Raw genomic sequence first — 22,012 nt, forward strand, 5'->3', positions numbered from 1 at the left:
GCCAATACGAATTGTCAAACCCTGCGATGCTTTACACAAAATCATCATCTAGACTCAAATCCGTGTTTAAGAAACTACAAATTTCACCATCTCTCACCATTGACATTCCCTCAAGTAAAACCAAGCAATGACTCCACTCGATTCAAACTTTTTCTTTTGTTGGGGGGTTTATACTTGGGTTGAACTTAAACATATGCTCACCTTGAAATTGAAACATTCGCAAAAAATTAAAAAAAAAAATGATGGAGGATAGTTTCGGTTGAACTCATCGAAAGTACTCATGCCTTTCTCATCAAAATGGACAAGAATTTTCGATTTTAAAATAATTATGAAAAGATTTCACATGACTTGCTGTCGGGTTTTGAGCTTCGGTTTGCCCTAATGGACTCGACCCAAACCCGGTCCATTTTCACTTGAATTCCCCTTTTGGTGGGAACACTTACAAATGAGAAATAACTTCTCTTTTGTCAAAAAAAAAAAAAAAGAGAGAACGAAACTAATGGTCCATACTTATGTAGTTCATATACTTTTAATTTGTTCAATATGGTTCACAAATTTTAGCCCAATACGCAATGTGGTCCTTGAACTTTTATATTGTCCAATGTGATTTCTAAACTTTTGGTACATGTTCAATTTAATCCATTGATCATATTAAAATATTCAATGTTGTCCCTAAACCTGAGTTAATGGAAGGACAGTATTGAACATGTACCAAAAGGTCATGGACCACATTAAACAAATTGAAAGCTCACGGACCACATTGTACATCGGGCTAAAGTTTTGGACCATATTGAAAAAAATTAAAAGTTTAAGGATCACATCGTACATTGAGCAAAATTCAGAGACCATTTGTGCCATTATATGGTAAAAAAAAAACTCACCATGCACGTACGAGATTGCGCACGCAAGTGACAAAGTGAATCAGTCTAAGCGTGCAGTTACGTCATTTTTGAACGGCGCGGATACACAAGTATTACATGGGCCAATCCCGGTTCTCGAGGTCCGAGGTATACCATTCCACGGAAACCCGTCGCTTCGAATACCCGGGATTTGCTCAGACATTCGGGACTTCATTATTGAACAGAATAGTTGAAATCCCAAGCTCTAAAGAGTAGGTAGTTACATCTATAGCCAGTGTTCCTAGTAAGGGCCGGTGCCGCGCGGCCCGATCCGTCGCCGGCCCGTCGCTGGGCCCTGCGCTTTCAACCAATTCTAAAATATTCGGGCCTGGGCCTGGGCCCAAACCTATCAAGGCCCATTTGGGAAGCGGGCCCTGGCCCACACGGTGGGAAGAAGAACCGGCGTCGCGGTCCTCGCGGAAGGCTTCGAGCCACCAACCGGTCGAGCCCCGGTCCGACCGTCACGGCAAGAACGGCCGCCCCGGTCCTGACCTCCACCGGAAAAAGTGGCTTATACCTCGTTAGGCTGTCGCCGTCGGCCGCTTTTCGGTTAGCCAGTCTCCTTCCTCGCGAACCACCTTCCTCTCTCTCTTCTCTTTCTTCTTCTCCTCCGCGGAGCACGTAAAGAAGCGCAGAGAGAGAGAGAGAGAGAGAGAGAGAGCTAGAGAGAGAAACAGGGCGAGCGAGCTCACCAGCATTCTCTCTCTCTTCAGGTCCGTCCCACCACCAGCAACAGCAGCAGCAGCAATGGCGTCGTCGCCGTCGTCGTCGCCGTCGTCTTCCTCCTCGGCGCTCCACCGTCTCCTCCCCGCGCTGCTGCTCGCCGCCCTCTCGATCCTCTCCTCGAGCCGCCTCGTCAAGTGCGACGGTAAGCTCGCCGCCCCTCTCCGCGCTCTCGCCGGCGTCCCTTCCGTCCGCAGCTTCGCGCTGCTTCCGCTGCTTTGTTTTGCTCGCTCGTTCGTCCGTTCGTTCGTTGTTTCCTTTACGCCGCATTTTGAACATCGCGAGCGCTTTCGCGGAGTTCCTGTCGGTATCGTGGGCCTCTGGATTAGTAGCGAGATCTGAGCGTCCTTGATCTGAGCGACGCTGTTGAGCTCGGGGTGTTATTTGTTCGTATCCGCAAGTGTCGGTTCGACTTCGGTTCGGTAGCGATCTCGCGGTTATCGTTCGGTAAAAGCCGACGATCGGCGTTGCATGTCGGGAAAAGTGGAGTACTCTTGCGGTTCCTCGCGGTTGATTTTCGTCCTGGACCAATGTGGGTTGTGGGAGCGGCTGCTAGCGATGGTTTGTTTGTGCTTCGATCTATCGGGGTGCTGCTGAATCTTCTCTTCGTCTTAGGAAGATTTAGACTTGGATGGGAACTTGGATGGTAAAAAAAGTGATCTTTGATTATCCTGTGAACGTAGTCGGTGGATGTGTATATGTTTGAAGCAATTCGTAAATGTCCGATGCGATGAGTGGTTGACTATTACTGAAAGCAAGCGAATTGAGAGTTTGGATTTGTGTTATGCAGTCGCTTAATTCGTAGGAACAGATCTGACCTGAATTTTTCCAGGCTTGGGTGGCCATGGAAATCTACACGATTGTCATCGAATTTGTTGATAATAGACAGTCTTCCATATGTCACGATGTCGTTTCTCCATAAGTGTTTTTGGGTGCTTCTTTGCCACTTGTCCTTAGAGATCGTTTCTGAGGTGTCTTAAACTGATGACTAAGAGCATGGAGTAGATTCTTCACACACACACAGATGCCAAGTCTCAGCAGTCCATCGTTTTGCTTGACTTTAACTGAATCTCGCGTAGTTTGTAGGAACATGCCTTTCCAATTAGAAATGCCAAGTCACTGTCAGACTGTCACTCACATCATAGTGAAATGGAATCATCTCTCTTTAACTGGACAGAATCATCTGGAGACAAAAAATGGTAATTGCTGTCAGTGGACTAGATTTATCTCAGCCATCGTCATTGCACAATTTGTTTTATCATCAAACCTTCTGATGAACTGGTTTTGATTCTTTATCCATGTTGTCAATCTGTAACTTTGCAGTAAATAGGTTATTGAGCCATATGTTTACTTTTAGTTCCTATGATCCTTACACTAGAGCTGAATTTGTTCTTCATTAGGTAAGTCATTTGATTTTCTTGCCATCAGAGCAGTTCTATAATATCCAGGAGAGATAAATGCCTCAAACTATGTAATGCTGCTTTTTGCTACTCCTCTCAGTACACTATCTTGTAATGCATGACTTGATGTATCCTACTTCGCAAGATTTTGATTCCATTGGTAGTTCGATGCAGAGTGCCATGTGAGTTTGTAGCTGGTCACCTTCTGCTGCTTTTTGCTACTCCTCGATGCGGAGTGCCAGTCTAAAGTTTTGCCTTTAATTTCTGCATATGGACGGGCCATGTCTTTCATTGTCATGAAGGGCATGGTTAAGGCCTTCTATTGCAATGGGCTAATCCCACCCACCATGTTCTCTTATTTTCATTGTTTCTCATAACTTTGCTAGCCTATTTAGTTGAATGACTGACATGCTAAAATTAGAACGATTTTGTATTTCAGAGCTGGTATGCTGTTGAAAATCAGTGCCACATAATGCATTGAATAGTACATCTCCAAGGAACAACCCCCTTACTCCCTCTCCCATCTCTCATATGCGCACCTGCTCGTGCTCCCAAACTACCATCTAATTTATCTTGTCCTTGTCCTTGCAGGTGAGGACGATAATCTTCTTCAAGGCATTAACGGTTATCGGACATCTTTGAACTTAACAGCCCTTACGAAGAATGATAATGCGGAATGCCTTGCCAAGGAAATAGCTGATCAATTTAAGAATAAACCTTGTACTAATACAACAGGTGCTGACACTGTACCCGGGACTGAGCCTCAATTCTCCAACTTTCCAACACTTTTAGCCAACTGCCATCTGAACGTCTCTGTCACAAGGGATGGGGCAATAATGCCTGCTTGTGTTCCCAACTTGGTCCCAAGCCTTGTCCTCACTAACTTCACCCAGTCTCAGTATTCAGGTAACCTAAATGATAGCAAGTATACAGGAATTGGAATTAGTTCTGAAAATGATTGGATGGTAGTCATCTTAACCACGAATACACCCGAAGGAACCTACTTGACTGTCAAGTCAGCCGGTTTGATTCTGAAAAGCAGTTTCATTTATCAATTGCTCTTTCTACTCATCGGTTTTGTGCTCCTATTGTGAAACTGGTGATAACACGGCCTTATGGCAGTTTGACTGAGAGCAATCAAAGCATAACTACAGAGGATTCATTGCCTTGTTTTAATTTGAAGGAAAGGTGAAATTGCAGAATAATCGAGAGTACATTCTTTTTGTATTAGCTTGTGTTGTGGCTGGAAATATGTAACACGTGATTTGGTTTGAGGATTCTACTATGTTATATGTGTTCTTCGTTTTGCCTTAATTTCTTCCTTTACTTGAATCCTGCGATTCATTTGCAATTGAATTAGTGCAAAAGAGTTACAGGTTGCTTGGTTCTGTCCTTCCAAAAGCTTTCCTCATTACTCCATTTGTTGCTATTAGACCATAAACCTTTTCTTTTCTTTTCTTTTTTTCTTGTTGCTACATTGCATCTCGAGAGCTCATAGACTATTTTGTCTCCAACCCCATCAAAGGCGAGAGACTGAGAGTCGAACCTCGCACTTCTCATAAGAGCAGCTGGCCTCTAGTTCAAAGCCCTAGAGTAGTGATTAACCTTGAATTATCTGTTGCTCTTGCTCATTATTTCCTTGGTGAAGAGTCTAACTCGGGGGCTGTCGCACGATGCCATTGAGACAGGAACTGTATCATCCATGCTGTTGGTTGCTCGGGCATTCTTGGGTGTGGTTGAGTGAGGCTGGATGCCAATAGGTTTAGGACAGCCTATCTGCATATTGAAACTCATTCATTTATTCATTTTGTTGCTTTTGAATTCCGTTCTTTTATGTGGTCAATAAAAAAACTCAGAAGAAGAAAACAGGAGCTAACTACTTGGTCTCTGATAGTATGACTAAACTGCAATTGATGAATGATGGAACCGCGGGACGATATCGTGCGGTAACCGCCCGCGTGGCATATTTCAGCTGGCTATTTCTAGAACTTATGTGTAGCTATTAAAAATGCAATAGCTTCGCCGAACAAAGGTAATAGCCTTCATGGTAGGAAGCATTCTTCTTACTTTCAAAAGGTTCACACTCCTTTAGAAAAACCTTATGTTAAGGAACGGTCTGGGGCCTATGGGCGGGATTCTACCAAATCTGTGTGGCATCGATGAGATATTAGTTGTTTTTGGTTTACTCAGTGCAGTAGATCGAGCTTAAAGTCTATGGATCTGCAACATTCTTGTGCTATCACTGATCGTCGCCAAATTAATCATTCCAAAATATTTACACTTGCTTTACTTCATATGTCAATTGTGTACATGATGCGGCAACCGCTAGAGTTTGAAAGCAGAAACTTCATCCCGGAGAGGCCAGTCTTAATCGCCGACAGCTTATCGAGTTGCAAAGGCAGCTGGGCATCGTGTCTCGGATACATGGCACGTTTGCCTTCAATGTGATGGTGATGGTGGACTTTCGACCCGAAACGGTCGCGCGTTTTTGTTGGGCGAAAGCATCCTGTTAAACACCATCCCTTGAATTGCAAAATGTTGATTGTTTTTATTGAATCCGGCCATCTCCTAGACAAACGAGTCACTTTGTGACAGTGTAGTAGATGGATGCTATGCTCTAACCTACGGCTATGGTCAAAGCTGTCAGCGTGCTTGAGGCTCCTAAGTTCAGACAAAAGGCCAGGCTTTGTGAAGAATGCTTTCTCAGACTCGCGGCTACCCGCAGGATGTCTCACCAGTTTTTCAACTCCTAGAGGCAAATCAAGAGGAGAAAAGAGAAAGGAGAAAAGGTATAAGGCCAAAGCCAAAGCCCATGTATTTTGACCAACGAGAAGAAGAAGCTACTGATCAAACCAGTCATCGCTCTTACCCTCTTGAGGATTTGATTGAAAGTTCTTTAGTAGCGGTTCACAGTTTAGCTCAATCTAGCAACCACTGCTAAAATCAACCATGTTGGAGGATAGTTCTCACCTCAAAATATGAACGGGGATTCGAATGGTCACTCGAGAGACCGATTCCCCGATTGCATCATGCGCTATCTTCTTCCCCAATTGTCCTACGGTACAAATACTTCAAAGGCTCTCAATGGAAGACGGAGATTTGTTCTCTAATAATCCAACGATCGCCAATCTCCAAGAATCGTATCCGTTGGGAATTTCAGAAGTGCCCTTAAAATACTAGACAGAAGAGTGATAATATTGCTGTTTCTATAGTTTGACTTTCTTTAGCATGTTCTCATCCTAGCGCATGGGCTTATAAAAACAATGTGTGATTTTTTTTGAAATAAATAATCCATTTTAAAATTTTGGCTTTTTTTATTTAGTTGAGTTTTCAAATAAATAAAAATATATATTGGCTTGGTTCTCAATATAACTGGATGTACTCTTCATCACTTTGTTATGTCTTAATCAAACTTTTGATATTATCATATAAATACCTGCTCATATTTTACTTAATAGTTTTGTTCTGAAAAGAAGTTTGTGTAATTCTTTATTAATGCTCTGATGGTGCTTTCGAAAGACTACCCCCATAATTACACAATCAATAATTCAATTTTATTTTAGGATTCTATTAAGGGGTTTACCGGGAAAATTGTTAAGCGATCAAATTACTAAAAATTCTTCATTTTCAAAGTAGTACTTTTCTCGTGTTATGAGTGAACAATATTTTGAAAATCGAATTATTATGATTGAGTAAGGTCAACAAGCAAATTCTTTTGAATTATTGAAAACAGTCAGCTCATCAATGTACTTCACTTATGAGAGAAATACAGATTTATTAATGACATGTACACAGATTAGTTCCTGTTCGACTAATGAAGAAGTCATCACAGCTACAGCTAGATACCAGCAATTGCCTGTTTCAGTAGCTCTGGTCAGAATCAGTTGAAGTCTTCTGCTCGCGTTAGCACGCTGTTTATCATGAGGATATGCTCTCTAGTCCCAGTGAAGTACCTACTCTCCTTGATCGATCAAGAAGTCAAAGCTTATATCTTTCCCTATAAATAGCCACCTGCTCCAATCACCCAAAATCATCCCTCAAGGCCTGAACACTGATCCAATCCAAGAAAAGAGAGAAAAAATGCATCTGGTTCAAGCTTTAGTGCTCCTCGCACTTGCCCTTGCCTGCTGTCGTGTTTCAGCATTTCGGCCCTACAAATCCCTAGTTGCACCCATCACCAAAGACACCACCACTTCTCTCTACTCCACCACCTTCAACTTCCACGAGAACTATGTCGTCGATCTCGGCGCTCCGTTTTCTTGGTCCACTTGCCCGTATAAGCACCCTCTCGTGACTTGCAGGTCTGCGCCATGCGAGTCGGCGAGGTCCTACCTCTCCCCGCTTTGTCCTCCATCCAGCAGCTCCACCAACAACCTTTGCCAAAATTGCATCACGACTCCCGTCAACCCACTTACCAAAACTTGCGCTCTCTCTGACCTCACACACAAGAACATCGCCCTTTACGTAACAAATGGCGGACACCCGACTAGTTCTATAACTTTAAATGACATATACATGTCTTGTGCTCCTGGGTACCTTTTGAAGTCTCTTCCTTCGGGCGCTACCGGTTTGGCTTCCCTTTCGTGGGCTCCTCTCGCTCTTTCTACACAACTAGCCCCTCCTTATCTGGGAATAACCAAGAGATTCGCAATGTGTCTTCCTAGTGTTCCTAATGTTAAGGGCACGCTTTTCTTTGGAAACGGCCCATATTTCTTTAGGAGCCCTGCCTTGGTTGATGTATCCAGATTTCTTTCCTACACCCCATTGATAAAGAACCCTAAATCATCTGACTACTACATCGGCCTCGACAGCATATCAATTGCTGGGAAGGCGGTCCGTATCCCGAGAAACGCATTTTCCATTGATTCTGTTGGCCGAGGTGGCACGGTGCTGAGCACTGTGATTCCTTACACTATCCTCAGGAGTGATATATATAACGTCTTCGTCGAGGAGTTCAAGATAGCCACCAAGGGCATTCCTCAAGCGAAAAGGGTGAAGCCCTTCGAGTACTGTCTCAAGTCAAGCGCGATTGCGTCGACTCGGGTAGGTTTACAGGTTCCCCAGATTAGTCTGCAAGTGGCGAGTGGGAAGACCTGGACAATCTACGGAGCAAACTCGATGAAGCAAGTGAGCAAGGATGTGGCCTGCCTGGCCTTCGTGGACGGAGGAAAGGCAGCCAAGCATGCAGTGGCGATCGGGTCTTACCAAATGGAGGACAACTTCCTCGTGTTCGATCTGGCTCAATCAACATTCGGGTTCAGTTCCTCGCTGCTGGGCTACACCACTACTTGCGCCAACTTCGACTTCACAGTTAAACCTTGATGAGATCTGTTTAAGTTGGTGTGGCCCTCAAAGGAACAAGTACCTTTGTGTGCAATAATGCCGTGTGCTTGTGTGTTTGTTATTTCTGGTTGTGTGAAAGAATAAGAAATAATAATGTAGCCCCTAACCAAAAATAGTAAGTAGCTAACTTTGGTTTTTGGGCAAATTAGGCATCTTCTTGTCTATGTCTATGTAATGCACGCTTTGAAGTTTAAAATTGTCCTTTTTATATTTTGAATGTCAACTGAAGCAATTGCCAAGCTCTTCCAATCAGATAATACAGAATGCACATCTTGCTAATAATCCCGGTCGAGAGATAAAGTTGCTCTTGCACACATTTATACCATCCATCAATCTAAGCCTGGATTTTTTTGAAGAATTTGATAATACGAATGTGATCAACAATGGTAAAGATTTGTCACGTGTGCACATGCACTTAGGTAACTAATTATGATGCTATAAATAGATCCAAGATGTTCAAATGGCAGATCAATGGAAAAAACAACTTTATTAGCCGAGGATATAATAGAAACTGTTAGGATTCGCCGCACAATCACAAAGAAAATAGAAAGTAAAAGCGAGAAAAAGAATTTAAGACGCAAGGTTTTATCCTGGTTCACCCTTAAATTAGAATTACGTCTAGCTGAAGATTCTACTATAATTAGCACATCGCACCTTTCATTACATCTCTCAATTACAAGAGAAATAGACTATATATAGGCAATAGTTTGATTCAAAATACGAAACCCCTTTCTAGGAAACCTACTCTAATTAGGAAATCCAATTAAGAAACCATTCAATTAGGAAACATATTCAAAATAGGAAACCTAATTGAATCAGGAAACTTTCATTTTTCGGGCTCAAACTATAAAAGCCCTCTAGCAACTTAGGATCGCTGCTCCCACGACTCTCACCCGCTAACCAGGGAGTGAGACCCCCGTGCCTTCCTATCGATGGAGAGTATGAACCATACCCCAACATTCTCCCACTTGGTGAATACTCCACATGCTTCTTCAAACCTAACACAGTTGTACACCATTCAAATTTTTCTGCACTCATTGCCTTGGTAAAAAAATCTGCACTATTCACCTGTGTGTCAATTTTCTCTGGTACCACAACCTTCTTATTGCTTCATGTACATATCTTCCTCCAAGTCACCATGGAGGAATGCTGTCTTCACATCAAGCTGCTGTACCTACAGATTATATGCAACTGCTACAGATAAGACAAGTCTTGTGGAATTTGATTTAACAATAGGAGAAAAAATCTCACCATAATCGACTCCCTCTATTTGCGAGTATCCCTTCGCAACCAAACGAGCTTTATATTATTCTATCTCTCCATCTGCTAATATTTTCTTCTTGAACACCCATTTGCAACCAATTGCCTTTTGATCATTAGGTAATTTTACCAAACTTCAAGTTTCATTCTTTTCTAGTGAGTCCATCTCATCTTTCATAGCTTTCTCCCACTATTTGCCATTCTTCGCGCTTCTTGCTTCCTCGACAGTACTTGGATCATCATCCATAACGGTTAGAGCACAATTCTCATTGCTGGCAAACATGGTATACCTCTCAGGTGGTTTTCTCAATCGTGTGGACCTTCTTAAGACCGGTTCAGGTAGTGCTTCAACTCCAAACTCAGTTTCAGGATCTACTACATCATCCGCCTCGTTAGGCTCATTAGCTTCAAAATCCGAATTTTCTGTTCCAACTAGTGTAGGCACTGTCTTTTCCATTAAACCAACATCTAACTCAATCGCCTGTGGTTTTCCAAGAGCTTGGCAAACAATCTGATTTGTCGTAGATTCTCTGAACACCATATCCCTACTGTAGATGATACGTTTAGTATCAGGATTCCACAACTTATACCCTTTGATACCATCCTTATACCCAACGAAGATGCACTTCTCTGACTTGCTCTCAAGCTTGTTCCTCTTTTCCTTTGGCACATGGACATATGCTTCACAACCAAATACTCTAACATGGGATATGTTTGGCTTCTTTTCAAACAGTGCCTCAAACGATGTCTGATCCTTCAAAACTGATGTGGGAGACCTGTTTTTCAGATAACACGTGGTAGCCATTGCTTTTGCCCAAAATTCAGCTTCTAAGCCTGCACCACTTAGCATACTCCTTGCCTTTTTTATGAGAGACAGATTAAGTCTCTTTACCACCCCATTCTCTAACTTGGTCTCAAGCTTGTTCCTCTTTTCCTTTGGCACATGTACATATGCTTCGCAACCAAATACTCTAACATGAGATATGTTTGGCTTCTTTTCAAACAGTGTCTCAAACGGTGTCTGATCCTTCAAAAATGATGTGAGAGACCTGTTTTTCAGATAATACGCGGTAGTCATTGCTTCCGCCCAAAAGTCAGCTGCTAAGCTTGCACCACTTAGCATACTCCTTACCTTTTTCATGAGAGATCGATTAAGTCTTTTTGCCACCCCGTTCTGTTTAGGTGTATAGGACATTGTCTTCTGCCTAGCAATGATACTGGTTGCACAGGATTAATCAAATTTCGCTAAACAAAATTCTCGTCCATTATCAATCTGTGAGACTTTGATTTTCCTATCAAACTGATTTTCCACCAAAGTTTTGAACTCGCAAAATTTTTCAAGCACATCATCTTTCCGCTGCAGAAAATATATCCGCACATACATGGAAAAATCATCGGTGAAAGAAACATAATGCCTTGATTTTCCAAACGATACTACAGGTGTAGGATCAAAGACGTCACTGTAGATCAAATCTAGAATCCCTTTCGCTCTCCCTCCTATGGATTCGAAAGATACCCAATTCTGTTTTCCATGTAAACAATGTTCACAAAATCTGAAACCGATAGAGTAGTTTGGTATTCCATCCACCATCTTCTTTGAGGTAAGGGTCATCAGCCCTTTCTCATCGATATGACCCAATCTCCGATATCATAGCATCAAAAGATCTTCTATCTACTCTGAGATATAACTCACACCGCTAATCACTGTGCTTCCCAAGAATTTCCACAATTTTCCATACCGTTTGCCTCTGGCGATTACCACAGATCTACGAGTTAGCTTGCATGAATATTTGTCACTGGTGAAGGTAATGCTAGGATCTGCCATAGTTCCCACAGAAATAAGATTCCCGGTAAGACCAGGAATATGCATCACATCAGGAAGACTCTTGATTGTCCCATCTTTCAACTTCAGCTTCACCTTTCCGCGACCAACAATATCAAGCGTCGAATCATCTCCCATTCGCACCATACCTCCTTGATATGGTTCATAACAGCATAACCAATCTCTATGAGGCATCATGTGGAAAGATGCTCCAGTATCAATTAGCCATGCACTGCAGTCACCCTGTGATGAATTGCAGACGAGTTACATGTCTCCTGTGCTGCTGTCATCATCCTTCTTTGTACTAGATGATGATGCCTCATTTCGTTTCTTTGGAACTACACTTTTGCTTCTGCAATCTTTCTTCAAGTGTCCAGGCTTTTTGCACTTCCAACACATTATATCCAATCAATCTCTACTTTTAGATTTTCCTCTGGACTTATTTCTGCCACCAAATATGGTTTTGGATTGTTCACTATTCCTTCCTCTTACGAAAAGAGCATCTTGCGTTGCACTATCAGAACCTGCTCTCCTCATCTCCTCAGATAATGGAGCAGCTATAACGCTCTCAAAGGATAACGCACTAACACCAGTGCCATTCGAAATAATCATATGTTCCTGTGAATTCAGCAATGAACACAACAAAGTACACGCTTTATCTTCCTCATCCAAATTGACATCGATTGATGCAAGTTACCCACAAATAGTAGTAAACTCGTTTAATTCTTGTTGAACCTTCGGTAGAAACCCTGCCACTGGGAACCTCCAGCAGTGTGACATCCCCATGGCGCCGTTCCAACCTTCGCGCCCCCTCAAGCTCCAGCCTCCCCTTCATGTCCTTTGACATCGGCCCCGCCACCTCCGTCGCCACCTCCACCATCTACGGTGGGGGCCCCTCCGGCACCGCGAACTTCGACGATGAGGAGCCCTTCCTCGATGAGCTTGGCATCCACCCCGAACAGATCTAGAAGAAGACCATATCGATCCTCAACCCTCTTTGCGTGAACCCGGCTGTCCACAAGGACTTCGATCTGTCTGACCCAATCATCCTGTACCTCTCGCTCTGCCTGTTCTAGTTGCTCGCCGGCAAGATCCAATTCGGCATGATCCTAGGGTGGATCGTGGTCTCCTCGATGTTCCTCTATGTGGTGTTCAACATGCTCGTTGGGTGTAACGACAAGCTGAATTTGCACACATATACGAGCGTCGTTGGGTACTGTTTGCTGCCCGTGGTGATCTTGTTGATCCTATCGAATGAGGTAATGATTGATGTGGCTGAAGAGAAGGATGCCTCAGCGTTGTGAGCAAAAGTTGAGGCACTTTATCTAATAAATGATTTGAACAATTGCTTGTATATGTTGAAAATGACGTTTCTGTTTTGTAGGGTTGAATGCACACAGATGAGTTTAATAAATTCATGATGGACTTGAAGAACATCAATGAAGCCTTGCCTCATGAAAAACAAGATATGATGTTGTTGGCATCTCTACCATATTCTTTTGAGCACTTTATAGATTCGCTGCTATAAGGGTGCACTACAATTATGGTAAATTCTACCTTGTTTTCTAAATAGTGGAAAAAGAAGTTACAAGAAGATAACTTAGCGCAAAATACGGTGCAAAGTTTGGTTATCCGAGTCAGACATGAACGAAGAGAGTTTGGAGGTAGCAAATGGAAGAGCCATTCTAAATCGAGGTCCAATATTCAAAATCGTCAATGTCATCGCTATGATGAGGTAGGGCACTACAGGAGAGATTGTCTAAAGAACAAGGCTAAATAAGTTAAGGTGAAGTCTACAAGCGATGGTAATATTGCTACTGTGACAAATATTAGTTCTAGTGATGCTAATGTTGTGTTTACAATCACCACGAGTTCATCAGGTGATGTTTAGGTGCTTAACTTTGGATGTTCTTATCATGTGACTTCTCATGGATATTAATTTACTTCCTATTAGTGCATGAAGGGTGGTAAGGTAGTTATGTGAAATGGTGTTGCTTGTGAGTGGTGAGAATGTTGATTCATGTAAGGCATGTACCGGAGCTGAGAAAAAAATATTATCTCATTAAGTGCTGTTGACAAGTTCGGATACCGGATCTCTGCTGAAGGTGAATTTTTAAAGATCTCTTAAGGCGTGCTTACTGTGATGCTAGAGAACATAGAATATGGGTTGTATTACCTTGAGGGAAAGATAGTGATTGGTTCATGTCATGCCCCGACCCGGAATCGCTTTCGATGCTAGTTGACGATCACGATCTGATCGAGCCCGTGACTCACGAAAATGAGTTAGTATGTCCCATTCATTGTATTCAATGCGCAAGTGGAAGCAATTCTAAACGAAACATCACAAGATAGCATGAGCAAACCATCGAAAGTTGTATTTACATGATTGTGCTTATTTTTAACAAGCCCGCCTCTCGGGCCCTTGCAAACAGCATACATATTTTTCATGCCTATTCCAAAGGCTATTCCGCACACAAACCGACTATAGATAAACAAAACTTTGTCTTAGGTGATCTACTCCCACTACTTCATCTTCTCGCGCTTTAAACTCCGTCCATTAGCTCGCCCCCTCCCCGTGACCCGTCCGCTTGGCCATCCTATACCCCACCCGCGGCATACCACGGAACCGGCCCGCCGTTTCCGCCAAAGTGTCCGTTGAACCTGCGCAGGGGTCCGATTAGGTCTCCGTTCGACCAGCGGTACTACGCCGCATAAGTGTGGGGGACCAAGCTCTCGAGGCCCTCGTCCACCATAACATGGGTCGTAACCTGGCGGTAGGCACGGCGTTCACGGGCGTCAATCACGGTGAGCACCTCAACTTGCATCTCCATGGGATAAACAAAACGAGTTGGGGGTGATGCCATCCTACGGACCTGAAAAGGGAAAACAACGGGAGATGAGTCGGGGAGATTCGATAAGTAAACTCACTAATATCAAGTGAGGATGAATCAATCGCCGTTAACATGAGTCGGCTCTTACCGCACCGGCGTCGATAGCAGATCAATAGCAAAGTTCATGCCAGCAATTAACTAGAGAACATCAAGCATGGCTATCACACGTGAACATCACTAGTCAAGTTCCGATTTCTATTCAAGTACAAAATAGAAATAAGCCATGGAAAGAATCAACCACGACCAACCAAATGACCGAACACGGTCCGAGCAAACCACGTCACAACGTATCTCATCTTCCTTTCCCGATATTATGGAATTCACTTACACAAATAATAAAACTAGAACACGTGAGAAACAAAGAAAGTGAGAGGCATGTGGCTTGAACACGTGAGCAAGGCGGGTCTTGGACGTAGATTCTCTAGTTGGCCGAAGAACAAGAGAGAAAAGGGCATGGTCGGTGAGGTTTCTAGGCGTGAAACAAGAAGGCAAGAAAGAGGTGATGGCTGGTTGGTGTGAGTGTATATGCGTATGTGTCTCCTAAATCAAATGGGGTCTCTTCTATTTATAATGGTCGACACTCGATTATTCAAGGAGAAAAAACAAAGCCATGATTATCTTGATCTTGAAGATCTTGGCATTAATGAAGAAAGGCCAAAATGAAATGATCTTAGCAAATCGTAACAATTAATGGCTTTCTTCCTTTCTCTCATTCTCTCTCTCTCGGTTTCCTTCTTGGCTGGCTTCCACCCTCTCGGCTTCTCCTTAGCCGACTTACTCTCTTGTCTCTAGCTCATTATTGGTGACAATAAGTCACCAAGCTTCAATTATGAGGGTGGACAACTCAGCTTGTGACTATTAATGGAAGGGGACACCTAAGCTTGGCTCCAATCATTGTGGCTTGAGCATGAAGATTTGACTTGGGGTCAATTTTGTCTGCTAGTCCCCCCCATCTTCTGAAGCGTGAGGCCTAATTCTAGTCCTACCTAACTTGTAATCCTGCATCATTTTTATTCATCTTATTTTCCTGAGGGTTTTCCATGCTAAAACATGCTCATTGATCCCGTTCAATTCGAGGTTTGGTGTAGGAAAACCTCCAAATGTGACCAAGCACAACCAAGCAAAAGTCCATGTTCAACTGTGCAAGTTCGGGCCAATCGGATTGACCAGGCACGTGGCCTGTACAATCAGGCTTGACTGAGTGCAGGGCCTGGTACACTATTAGGCCACACAAGTACACGACTGGGCACATAGCCAGACCCGTGGTCGAGCGCACGGGCGCGGTGTCGGGCAGTACGAGCAGTGCGCCGAGCACGATGCCGAGCTACACGAGCAAGGGACCGGTTCATGGACTAAACACATGCATTGGCTCATGTATGGGCACCATGCATGGCTCATGGCCAAATATCTTGGGCACGAAACTAGGCCGAAGCCGGATCTGACGGGCACATTACCTGGAACATGGGTTAGGCATAATGACTGGCACACAGCCGGGCACGTAGCCAGCCCGTTGCCTACTTAACGGGCACAATGTTTGGTCATGACCGGGCATAAGGCTTGGCTGGCGCGACTGGCACATAGCCTAATCCGTGACCAAGCCACTAGGCTCGTGACCTGGCACTTGGCTCGTCCATGACATACCGACTCAACACAACGATCCATGGCCGATTCGCGACCGGTCTATGTTCGAGTATCAACAACCTATGATCGACCCTCGGTTGTCATGTAGCCTCATGGAATATAGTACCACGGGATTAATCCATGGTCATCTGGGACCGATGCATGGCTGTGCGGAATAACCCGCGACTGACACATGCCAATACGGTACTGATCCATGGTCGTCTCGGACCTTTTCGCTAACGGCTCTTATGGTCGAAGAGTCACTTCACAGTCGTCTCACTCTAATCGACTTGCGTGATCGGGGAGTCATTTGAGACCGTGGATTTATTAGGTCAGGATAGCGGTCGGTATAACTATCGTGTCAAGTATACACCCCCTCCATGGACTTTTAAGAATGAAATCATCATACCTAATGGTTGGGGTAGAATGGATGCCGATGAAGCCGATAGAAGCGTGGTGTCCATGATCACTCCATTCCTAATCAAACTTGATGAAGTGGATAAGTACGAGAAGGAAAGAGGTCATATAGAATCGGTTGCTATTCCACTTCCAATCGATCAACTGAAGATCGAGGAAAAAGAACTTTAGCCTGTGATCATTACTTTGCCCCTAAAAGAAAACTTTCACATTAAGTGCGTACCTTGGGATTACGCACCGAAAGAGGTCGATGCTATAACTCGATCAGGAAGATGCTATGTCCCAAAAGAGGGTGAGCATGAGATGAAGGGTGTAATCGAAGAAGATGTGAAGCAATTGCTGTCGGTCATGAACACAAGTGAATACGAGGTGATTGAATAATTGAGAAAGATGCCAGCATAAATTTCTTTGCTGGATCTCTTCAAAACCTCAGAGAGTCATAAAATGGTGCTCATGAAACTTCTTAATGAAGTTCATGTCCCGGAGACAATCAACGGAGTGCAGCTAGAAGATTTCGTTCGCACCATTCTGTTAAAGGATCAAATCGCTTTCTATGATGAAGATTTCTCAATTGATGGACGTTCACATGATAAAGCCTTATATATTGCCGTCAGATGCCGGGGCAAAGAAGTATCGCGAGTATTGATTGATAATGACTCCACACTTAATTTGTGCCCGCTAAGCACATTGCATCGTCTGGGGATTAGTGAAGAGCTTATCAAGCCTTCTAAGGTGATCGTACGCTCGTTTGATGGAATGGAGAAAGATGTCATTAGTGATATTGAGCTTGAGGTAAATATAGGTCTTGTGCCTTTTTTGATTGATTTCCAAGTGGTCGATATTCCGAGGACTTTCAACCTATTATTAGGAAGGCCTTGGATTCATATGGCTGGTGCCATCCCTTCAAGTCTTCATCAGAAAGTTTGGTTTGCCATTAATGGTAAAATGATCACTGTGCATGGAGAAACAGATTTCACCACTTATAAAGCGAGTGCAATACCTTACATTTAGCCTGAGGTAAAAGAATTCTAATCCAGTTGAGGGTATTGGACTCTAGAGGATTAAGAGACAATTATTGGAAAAATTTTGGGAATTGCCTATTTATCAGTATACCGAGAAACCTTGGAAAAGTGAAATTCGGGCCAGAAACTAGGGCCCGCAAGATAGCCTGAGGTAAAAGAATTCTAATCCAGTTGAGGGTATTGGACTCTAGAGGATTAAGAGACAATTATTGAAAAAATTTTGGGAATTGCCTATTTATCAGTATACCGAGAAACCTTGGAAAAGTGAAATTCGGGCCAGAAACTAGGGCCCGCAAGAGGGCCCACGAATTTCTAAGAGCCCAATGGGTCTCATGGACTATATAGTTGGACACGAGGGCCCAATGGAAGGGAAATTACAATTTTGCCCTTTTGGGTCCAAATTAAGAAGTTTTGAGAATTTGGGGTGAAGAACAGCAGAAGTGCCAAAACTTGTGTACGGCGCTCACTTTAGTGCCAAAAGTTTGTTTTGGATCACTTTAATGCCAAAAATTTTAAAAAACGATCACTTAAGTGCCAACTCCGGTCAGTTTGGCTGGAAATCCGATGTAGCATTTTTTTTATTAATTCTGAAGCTGATGTGGCTCACCAGAGGATTTAGTCAGCATGTACACATCAAAACGACGAGTTTAACATGTACACTTAGATTTTTCAAATATTTTTTCTGATTTTTTTTCCTTCTTTTCTTTTTTACTTCTCTTTCTTCTTCTTCTACCTTCGGTCACTACCGGTGACCGGAGGTCGGCCATCAGCCGCGGCCAGCTGCCTGGTCTCACCCGGAAGAGGCCACCATCGCTCGCCACAGGTGAGGCCCGGCCGACCCTCGCCTGGGCGAGGGCGGGCGAGCCCCTGTGAGGGTCGGCCTTGCCTCACCTGGGCGAGGGTGAGCCCCGGCAAGGGCTCCCCTCTCTAGATCCGGCGAGGTCGTCGTGGCCTGGGCGATGGGCGGCCTCACCGGGGTTCGACCTCGCCCAGGCAAGGCAAGGTCGACCCTCGCCCAGGCGAGGGTCGGCCGGGCCTTGCCTGTGGCGGGCGACGGCGGCCTCGTCCGGGCAACGCCAGGCAGCCGGCCTCCGCTCACCGCCGGTGACCGAAGGTAGAAGAAGAAGAAAGAGAACAAAAAAAGAAAAAAAGAAAAAAAGGAAAAAAATCAGAAGACATATTTAAAAAATCTAAATGTACACATGGAAATGCCACGTAGACTTATTTTTTTAAAAAAAAATCCAACTAAGATTAAAATTTTAATTATAAAAGCCACGTATTAATTTGACCGGAATTTCTCGCCGTTGGCACTTAAGTAATCGTTTTTTCTTCGATTTGGCACTTAAGTGAGCCGGTAAAAATTTTTGGCACTAAAGTGAGTACCGTACACAAGTTTTGGCACTTCTAGTATTCTTCTCCTGAGAATTTGTACAAGAAAAGTCCGAAACAAGAAGCCCGCAAGGAACTAAGCCCAATAACAGGACCCAAGGGGGATTTCGGCCCAAGAAGAATGGGCTTAGCCCAAGTTTAAGGCTATTAAGTCTTTCAAGCCCATTAAATTTTTCAAGCCCATTTCTCTTCAAATTGGGCCCGCTCAAGCCCAAGCCCGAGTGAATAGTGCACGTGAATAGTGTCAATGGGTGAAATTACCAAAATACCCCTATCATCTTCTCTTAATTACCAAATTGCCCCTTCTAGAAGCTTTTGCAAGATGGAATCCTAGCCATTGATCTTGGCTTGGTGAGCAAGAGTTAATCTTGGCCATCCAGTCTTGGTTTTTATTGCAAGAGACTTTCTCTCTCCTCCTCATTTCTCTCATTTTCTCTCTTTCTCTTCTTTCTCTCCCTCTCTCGCGTTTTTCTCTCCCTCTCTTCTTTGCTTCCACCTTTAGCCACCACCATTACTGCCCCTCTAGTAGCTGGTTTTATAGCCATGGAACCACCACCGGGCCACTAACCGTGCGCCGTGACCGCCCGTCGCCGTGTGCCGTCCGTCGTCATCCCGTGTCGTTTCCGAACCGAGCCATGCGTAGCCCTTATCGCCACTATCGCACCCGTGTCGTCGGAATCATTTCGGGTGAGTTAACGCTCCAATTCCTTGATTAGTACATTAAACTTGCTTAGGGTTAGATTAGATTAAGTTAATCTTGCTTAGTGCTAATTAATGAAGGATTATTTGATAAGCTATCACGATAAGTGATAGACGGAAGTGATAAGCTATCGCGATAGGTGATAAGTGGACTTGATAGGTTATCGAAAAAATGTGATAAGCTATTGTCAAATAGACGATAAGTTATCGGGAAAAGGATAGATGAGCTATCACCAAAGGGGTGATAGGCTATCGGGCATTTGGTGATAAGCTATCACCAAAGGGGCGATAAGTTATCGGAGAAATGTTGATAAGCTATCACCAAAGGGGTGATAAGCTATGGAGAAGCTATCGCCAAATAGGCGATAGGCTATCGAGGAATGGATGATAAGTTATCACGAGGGGAGTGATAAGTTATCGGTTTTTATTTAATGAGTTATAGCAATTAGGCAATAAGTGATAGTGAATTGTGGTGATTCTATGCATGCTTTATGTGCTTTCAAGCTTGTGATGCCTTGAAAAATACTTGCCCATTTTATAAATCCTGTTTACTAATTTTTACAAGGGTTTGTTAAGGACATATAAGTGGAAAACCCCGAGGTATTGGGTTTATATGTCCGGTTTTATGAATTAAATGGGGCGAGGATATCTAAAAAGGAAATCGTGCAAAGTTTGATGGGTTGATTGTGTGTATGTGATCACGTGTGAATTTATTATTGCATTTTATGTGTGGAAGTTGCAGTAATTTATTGTGTGAGCAGGAAGCACGTTTGTGTTTGGCTAAATGCTGAGATATAAATGAGTTGTGTGTTTGTTGTACTCATGTGATCACATAAAGGAACCTGTCACCCATCGGGGGTCTGGGGATGCAATATGTGACATTGTGCATAAGAAAATAACACATCATATACCCTGTTGCATTGGCTAAATTCAAAGATAAAGAATTGACTTGAGTGGTTGGTGTGCCTGCATGGTCACATGAAAGTCCACCTAGGCAGAGGTTCTAGACGATGCCCGGCGAGGGTTCGGATACCGTCTAGGCGAGGGTTCTAGACGATGACATGTCGCGGGAGTTCTAAATTGATATTGTGTCTGCTTATGCATCATGATATGCCTCTGATTTATGCAATCATGTGATCTTGTTATATGCTCGTTAAAGCGATTGTAGAGTTATAATGGTTAATAGATGGCCAACTTGATGTGAGTAACGCGGGTTGTGCCGTGGCCCAGTGAGGTCGTAGTAATCAGAACTCGCGTGAAAAAGTATGTTGTATTGCGCCTGATTATGAGATAAAATTGTGAGACACGATATGGGACAAGCCAAAACGGTTTCACTCCATAATCAGGACTTGTGTGGATACCTTGTACATAAGAATTGCTGAGTGTGTTTTGATTGTATTACGTGCTTGTTGCATTATGATTACACATGTTGGTTTATTATGTGCAGGACGTGTGTGTGTGCCAATGCAAGGTAAGAATGCCCGTGATTGTTTAATGGCACGTTTGTTTATGCTGGGTTGGATAACCTGCTTGTGTTTATAATTAAGGCAAAGCAGGGGTTGCTTTGCTATTGATTTGCCATCGATAGGTTGTTGTATGTTTAGGAGCGCCTGAGGCTAGTTGACTTCCTAACCGAGGCTTAGGTCGTTAACTTACTGAGATTTATCTCACTCGTTGTTGTTAACCATTTTTCAGGTACTCAAGTATGAGTACGCGTTGCGTTCTATGGGAACCGGCTGTTTTGAGGGAGAACACCTTTTGAGGTTGCCTTCATAGATAGAGGAGCTAGGTTAACCCCCTACCTTTTGTGGTTGTAATTGAGAAGGTCCACGTAACGGACTTGTAATATGTTAACCCGATGTATATCTGATGATATTGTATATATTGAGGTGTGTTTTCCTAACTATCCATGTTGTTGTGATTGGGTGAATTATGATTGCTTCCGCTTGCGTTTAATTGAAAGTTAAAATGAATGGATTGGCAACACGTCCTGGGACGTCGCAATTCTACGACCAAGGAAGGATGTCTGCACGCTCAAGGGTCTGGAGCGTGACAAAAGAGATATGTGGTGGGTTATATTATAGAAAGTTTTAATGATTACCATGGAGGCCAAGGTCGAGGTCGAAAGAGCCATGGTGGCTATGGAAGCCGAGGTGATCACGTCATCAACCCGTCAATGTAGAAGGGTAAAGTCAAAGAGCTTCCCTATCATCAAATTTACATCAAGGAAACTTTTCCTGGTCCTTCTAAACTACTCCAAGAAGAGAATATTCATGCAGAGGAGAAACTTGCTTTGCTGGAGTTATTCGAGGAGAATATTATCAATGACATCATAACTGAAGCAGAAGATACCTACACACTGGAGTAGGAAGATTCTCTCAAACCTTTACTTGTTTTGTTGTCTTTTCCATTGCATTGTTGCTTTCATAGTTTCCAGTTTCATTTTGATTCTGTATGCATTTTCAATTTAGTTGAAGTTTCCATTCATAACAATGAAGTTGTAATATGTTCTCTTAAATTCAATAAA

The 22,012-nt window shown here is 43.4% G+C and overlaps 2 protein-coding genes and 1 pseudogene across 2 annotated transcripts; all 3 read left to right on the plus strand.

Annotated features, from left to right (window-relative positions):
- The first annotated feature begins 1,518 nt into the window (after positions 1–1,518).
- Positions 1,519–4,407, plus strand: LOC130140197 (uncharacterized GPI-anchored protein At3g06035-like). Its single transcript, XM_056318945.1, has 2 exons — positions 1,519–1,767; positions 3,614–4,407. The coding sequence occupies exons 1-2, from the start codon at positions 1,647–1,649 to the stop codon at positions 4,114–4,116; spliced, it is 624 nt and encodes a 207-aa protein (XP_056174920.1). The 5' UTR covers positions 1,519–1,646; the 3' UTR covers positions 4,117–4,407.
- A 2,421-nt stretch (positions 4,408–6,828) lies between these two features.
- LOC130140317 (probable aspartic proteinase GIP2) lies at positions 6,829–8,529 on the plus strand. Its single transcript, XM_056319410.1, has one exon. The coding sequence runs from the start codon at positions 7,103–7,105 to the stop codon at positions 8,342–8,344; it is 1,242 nt and encodes a 413-aa protein (XP_056175385.1). The 5' UTR covers positions 6,829–7,102; the 3' UTR covers positions 8,345–8,529.
- Positions 8,530–11,643: 3,114 nt separating this feature from the next.
- On the plus strand, positions 11,644–12,751 carry LOC115688723 (uncharacterized; annotated as a pseudogene).
- The last annotated feature ends 9,261 nt before the right edge of the window (positions 12,752–22,012 follow it).

Source organism: Syzygium oleosum, unplaced genomic scaffold (assembly GCF_021117445.2).
Source record: "Syzygium oleosum isolate NSW1041296 unplaced genomic scaffold, Sole_v2.1 Sole_v2.17, whole genome shotgun sequence".
NCBI classification, from domain to species: Eukaryota; Viridiplantae; Streptophyta; class Magnoliopsida; order Myrtales; family Myrtaceae; genus Syzygium; species Syzygium oleosum.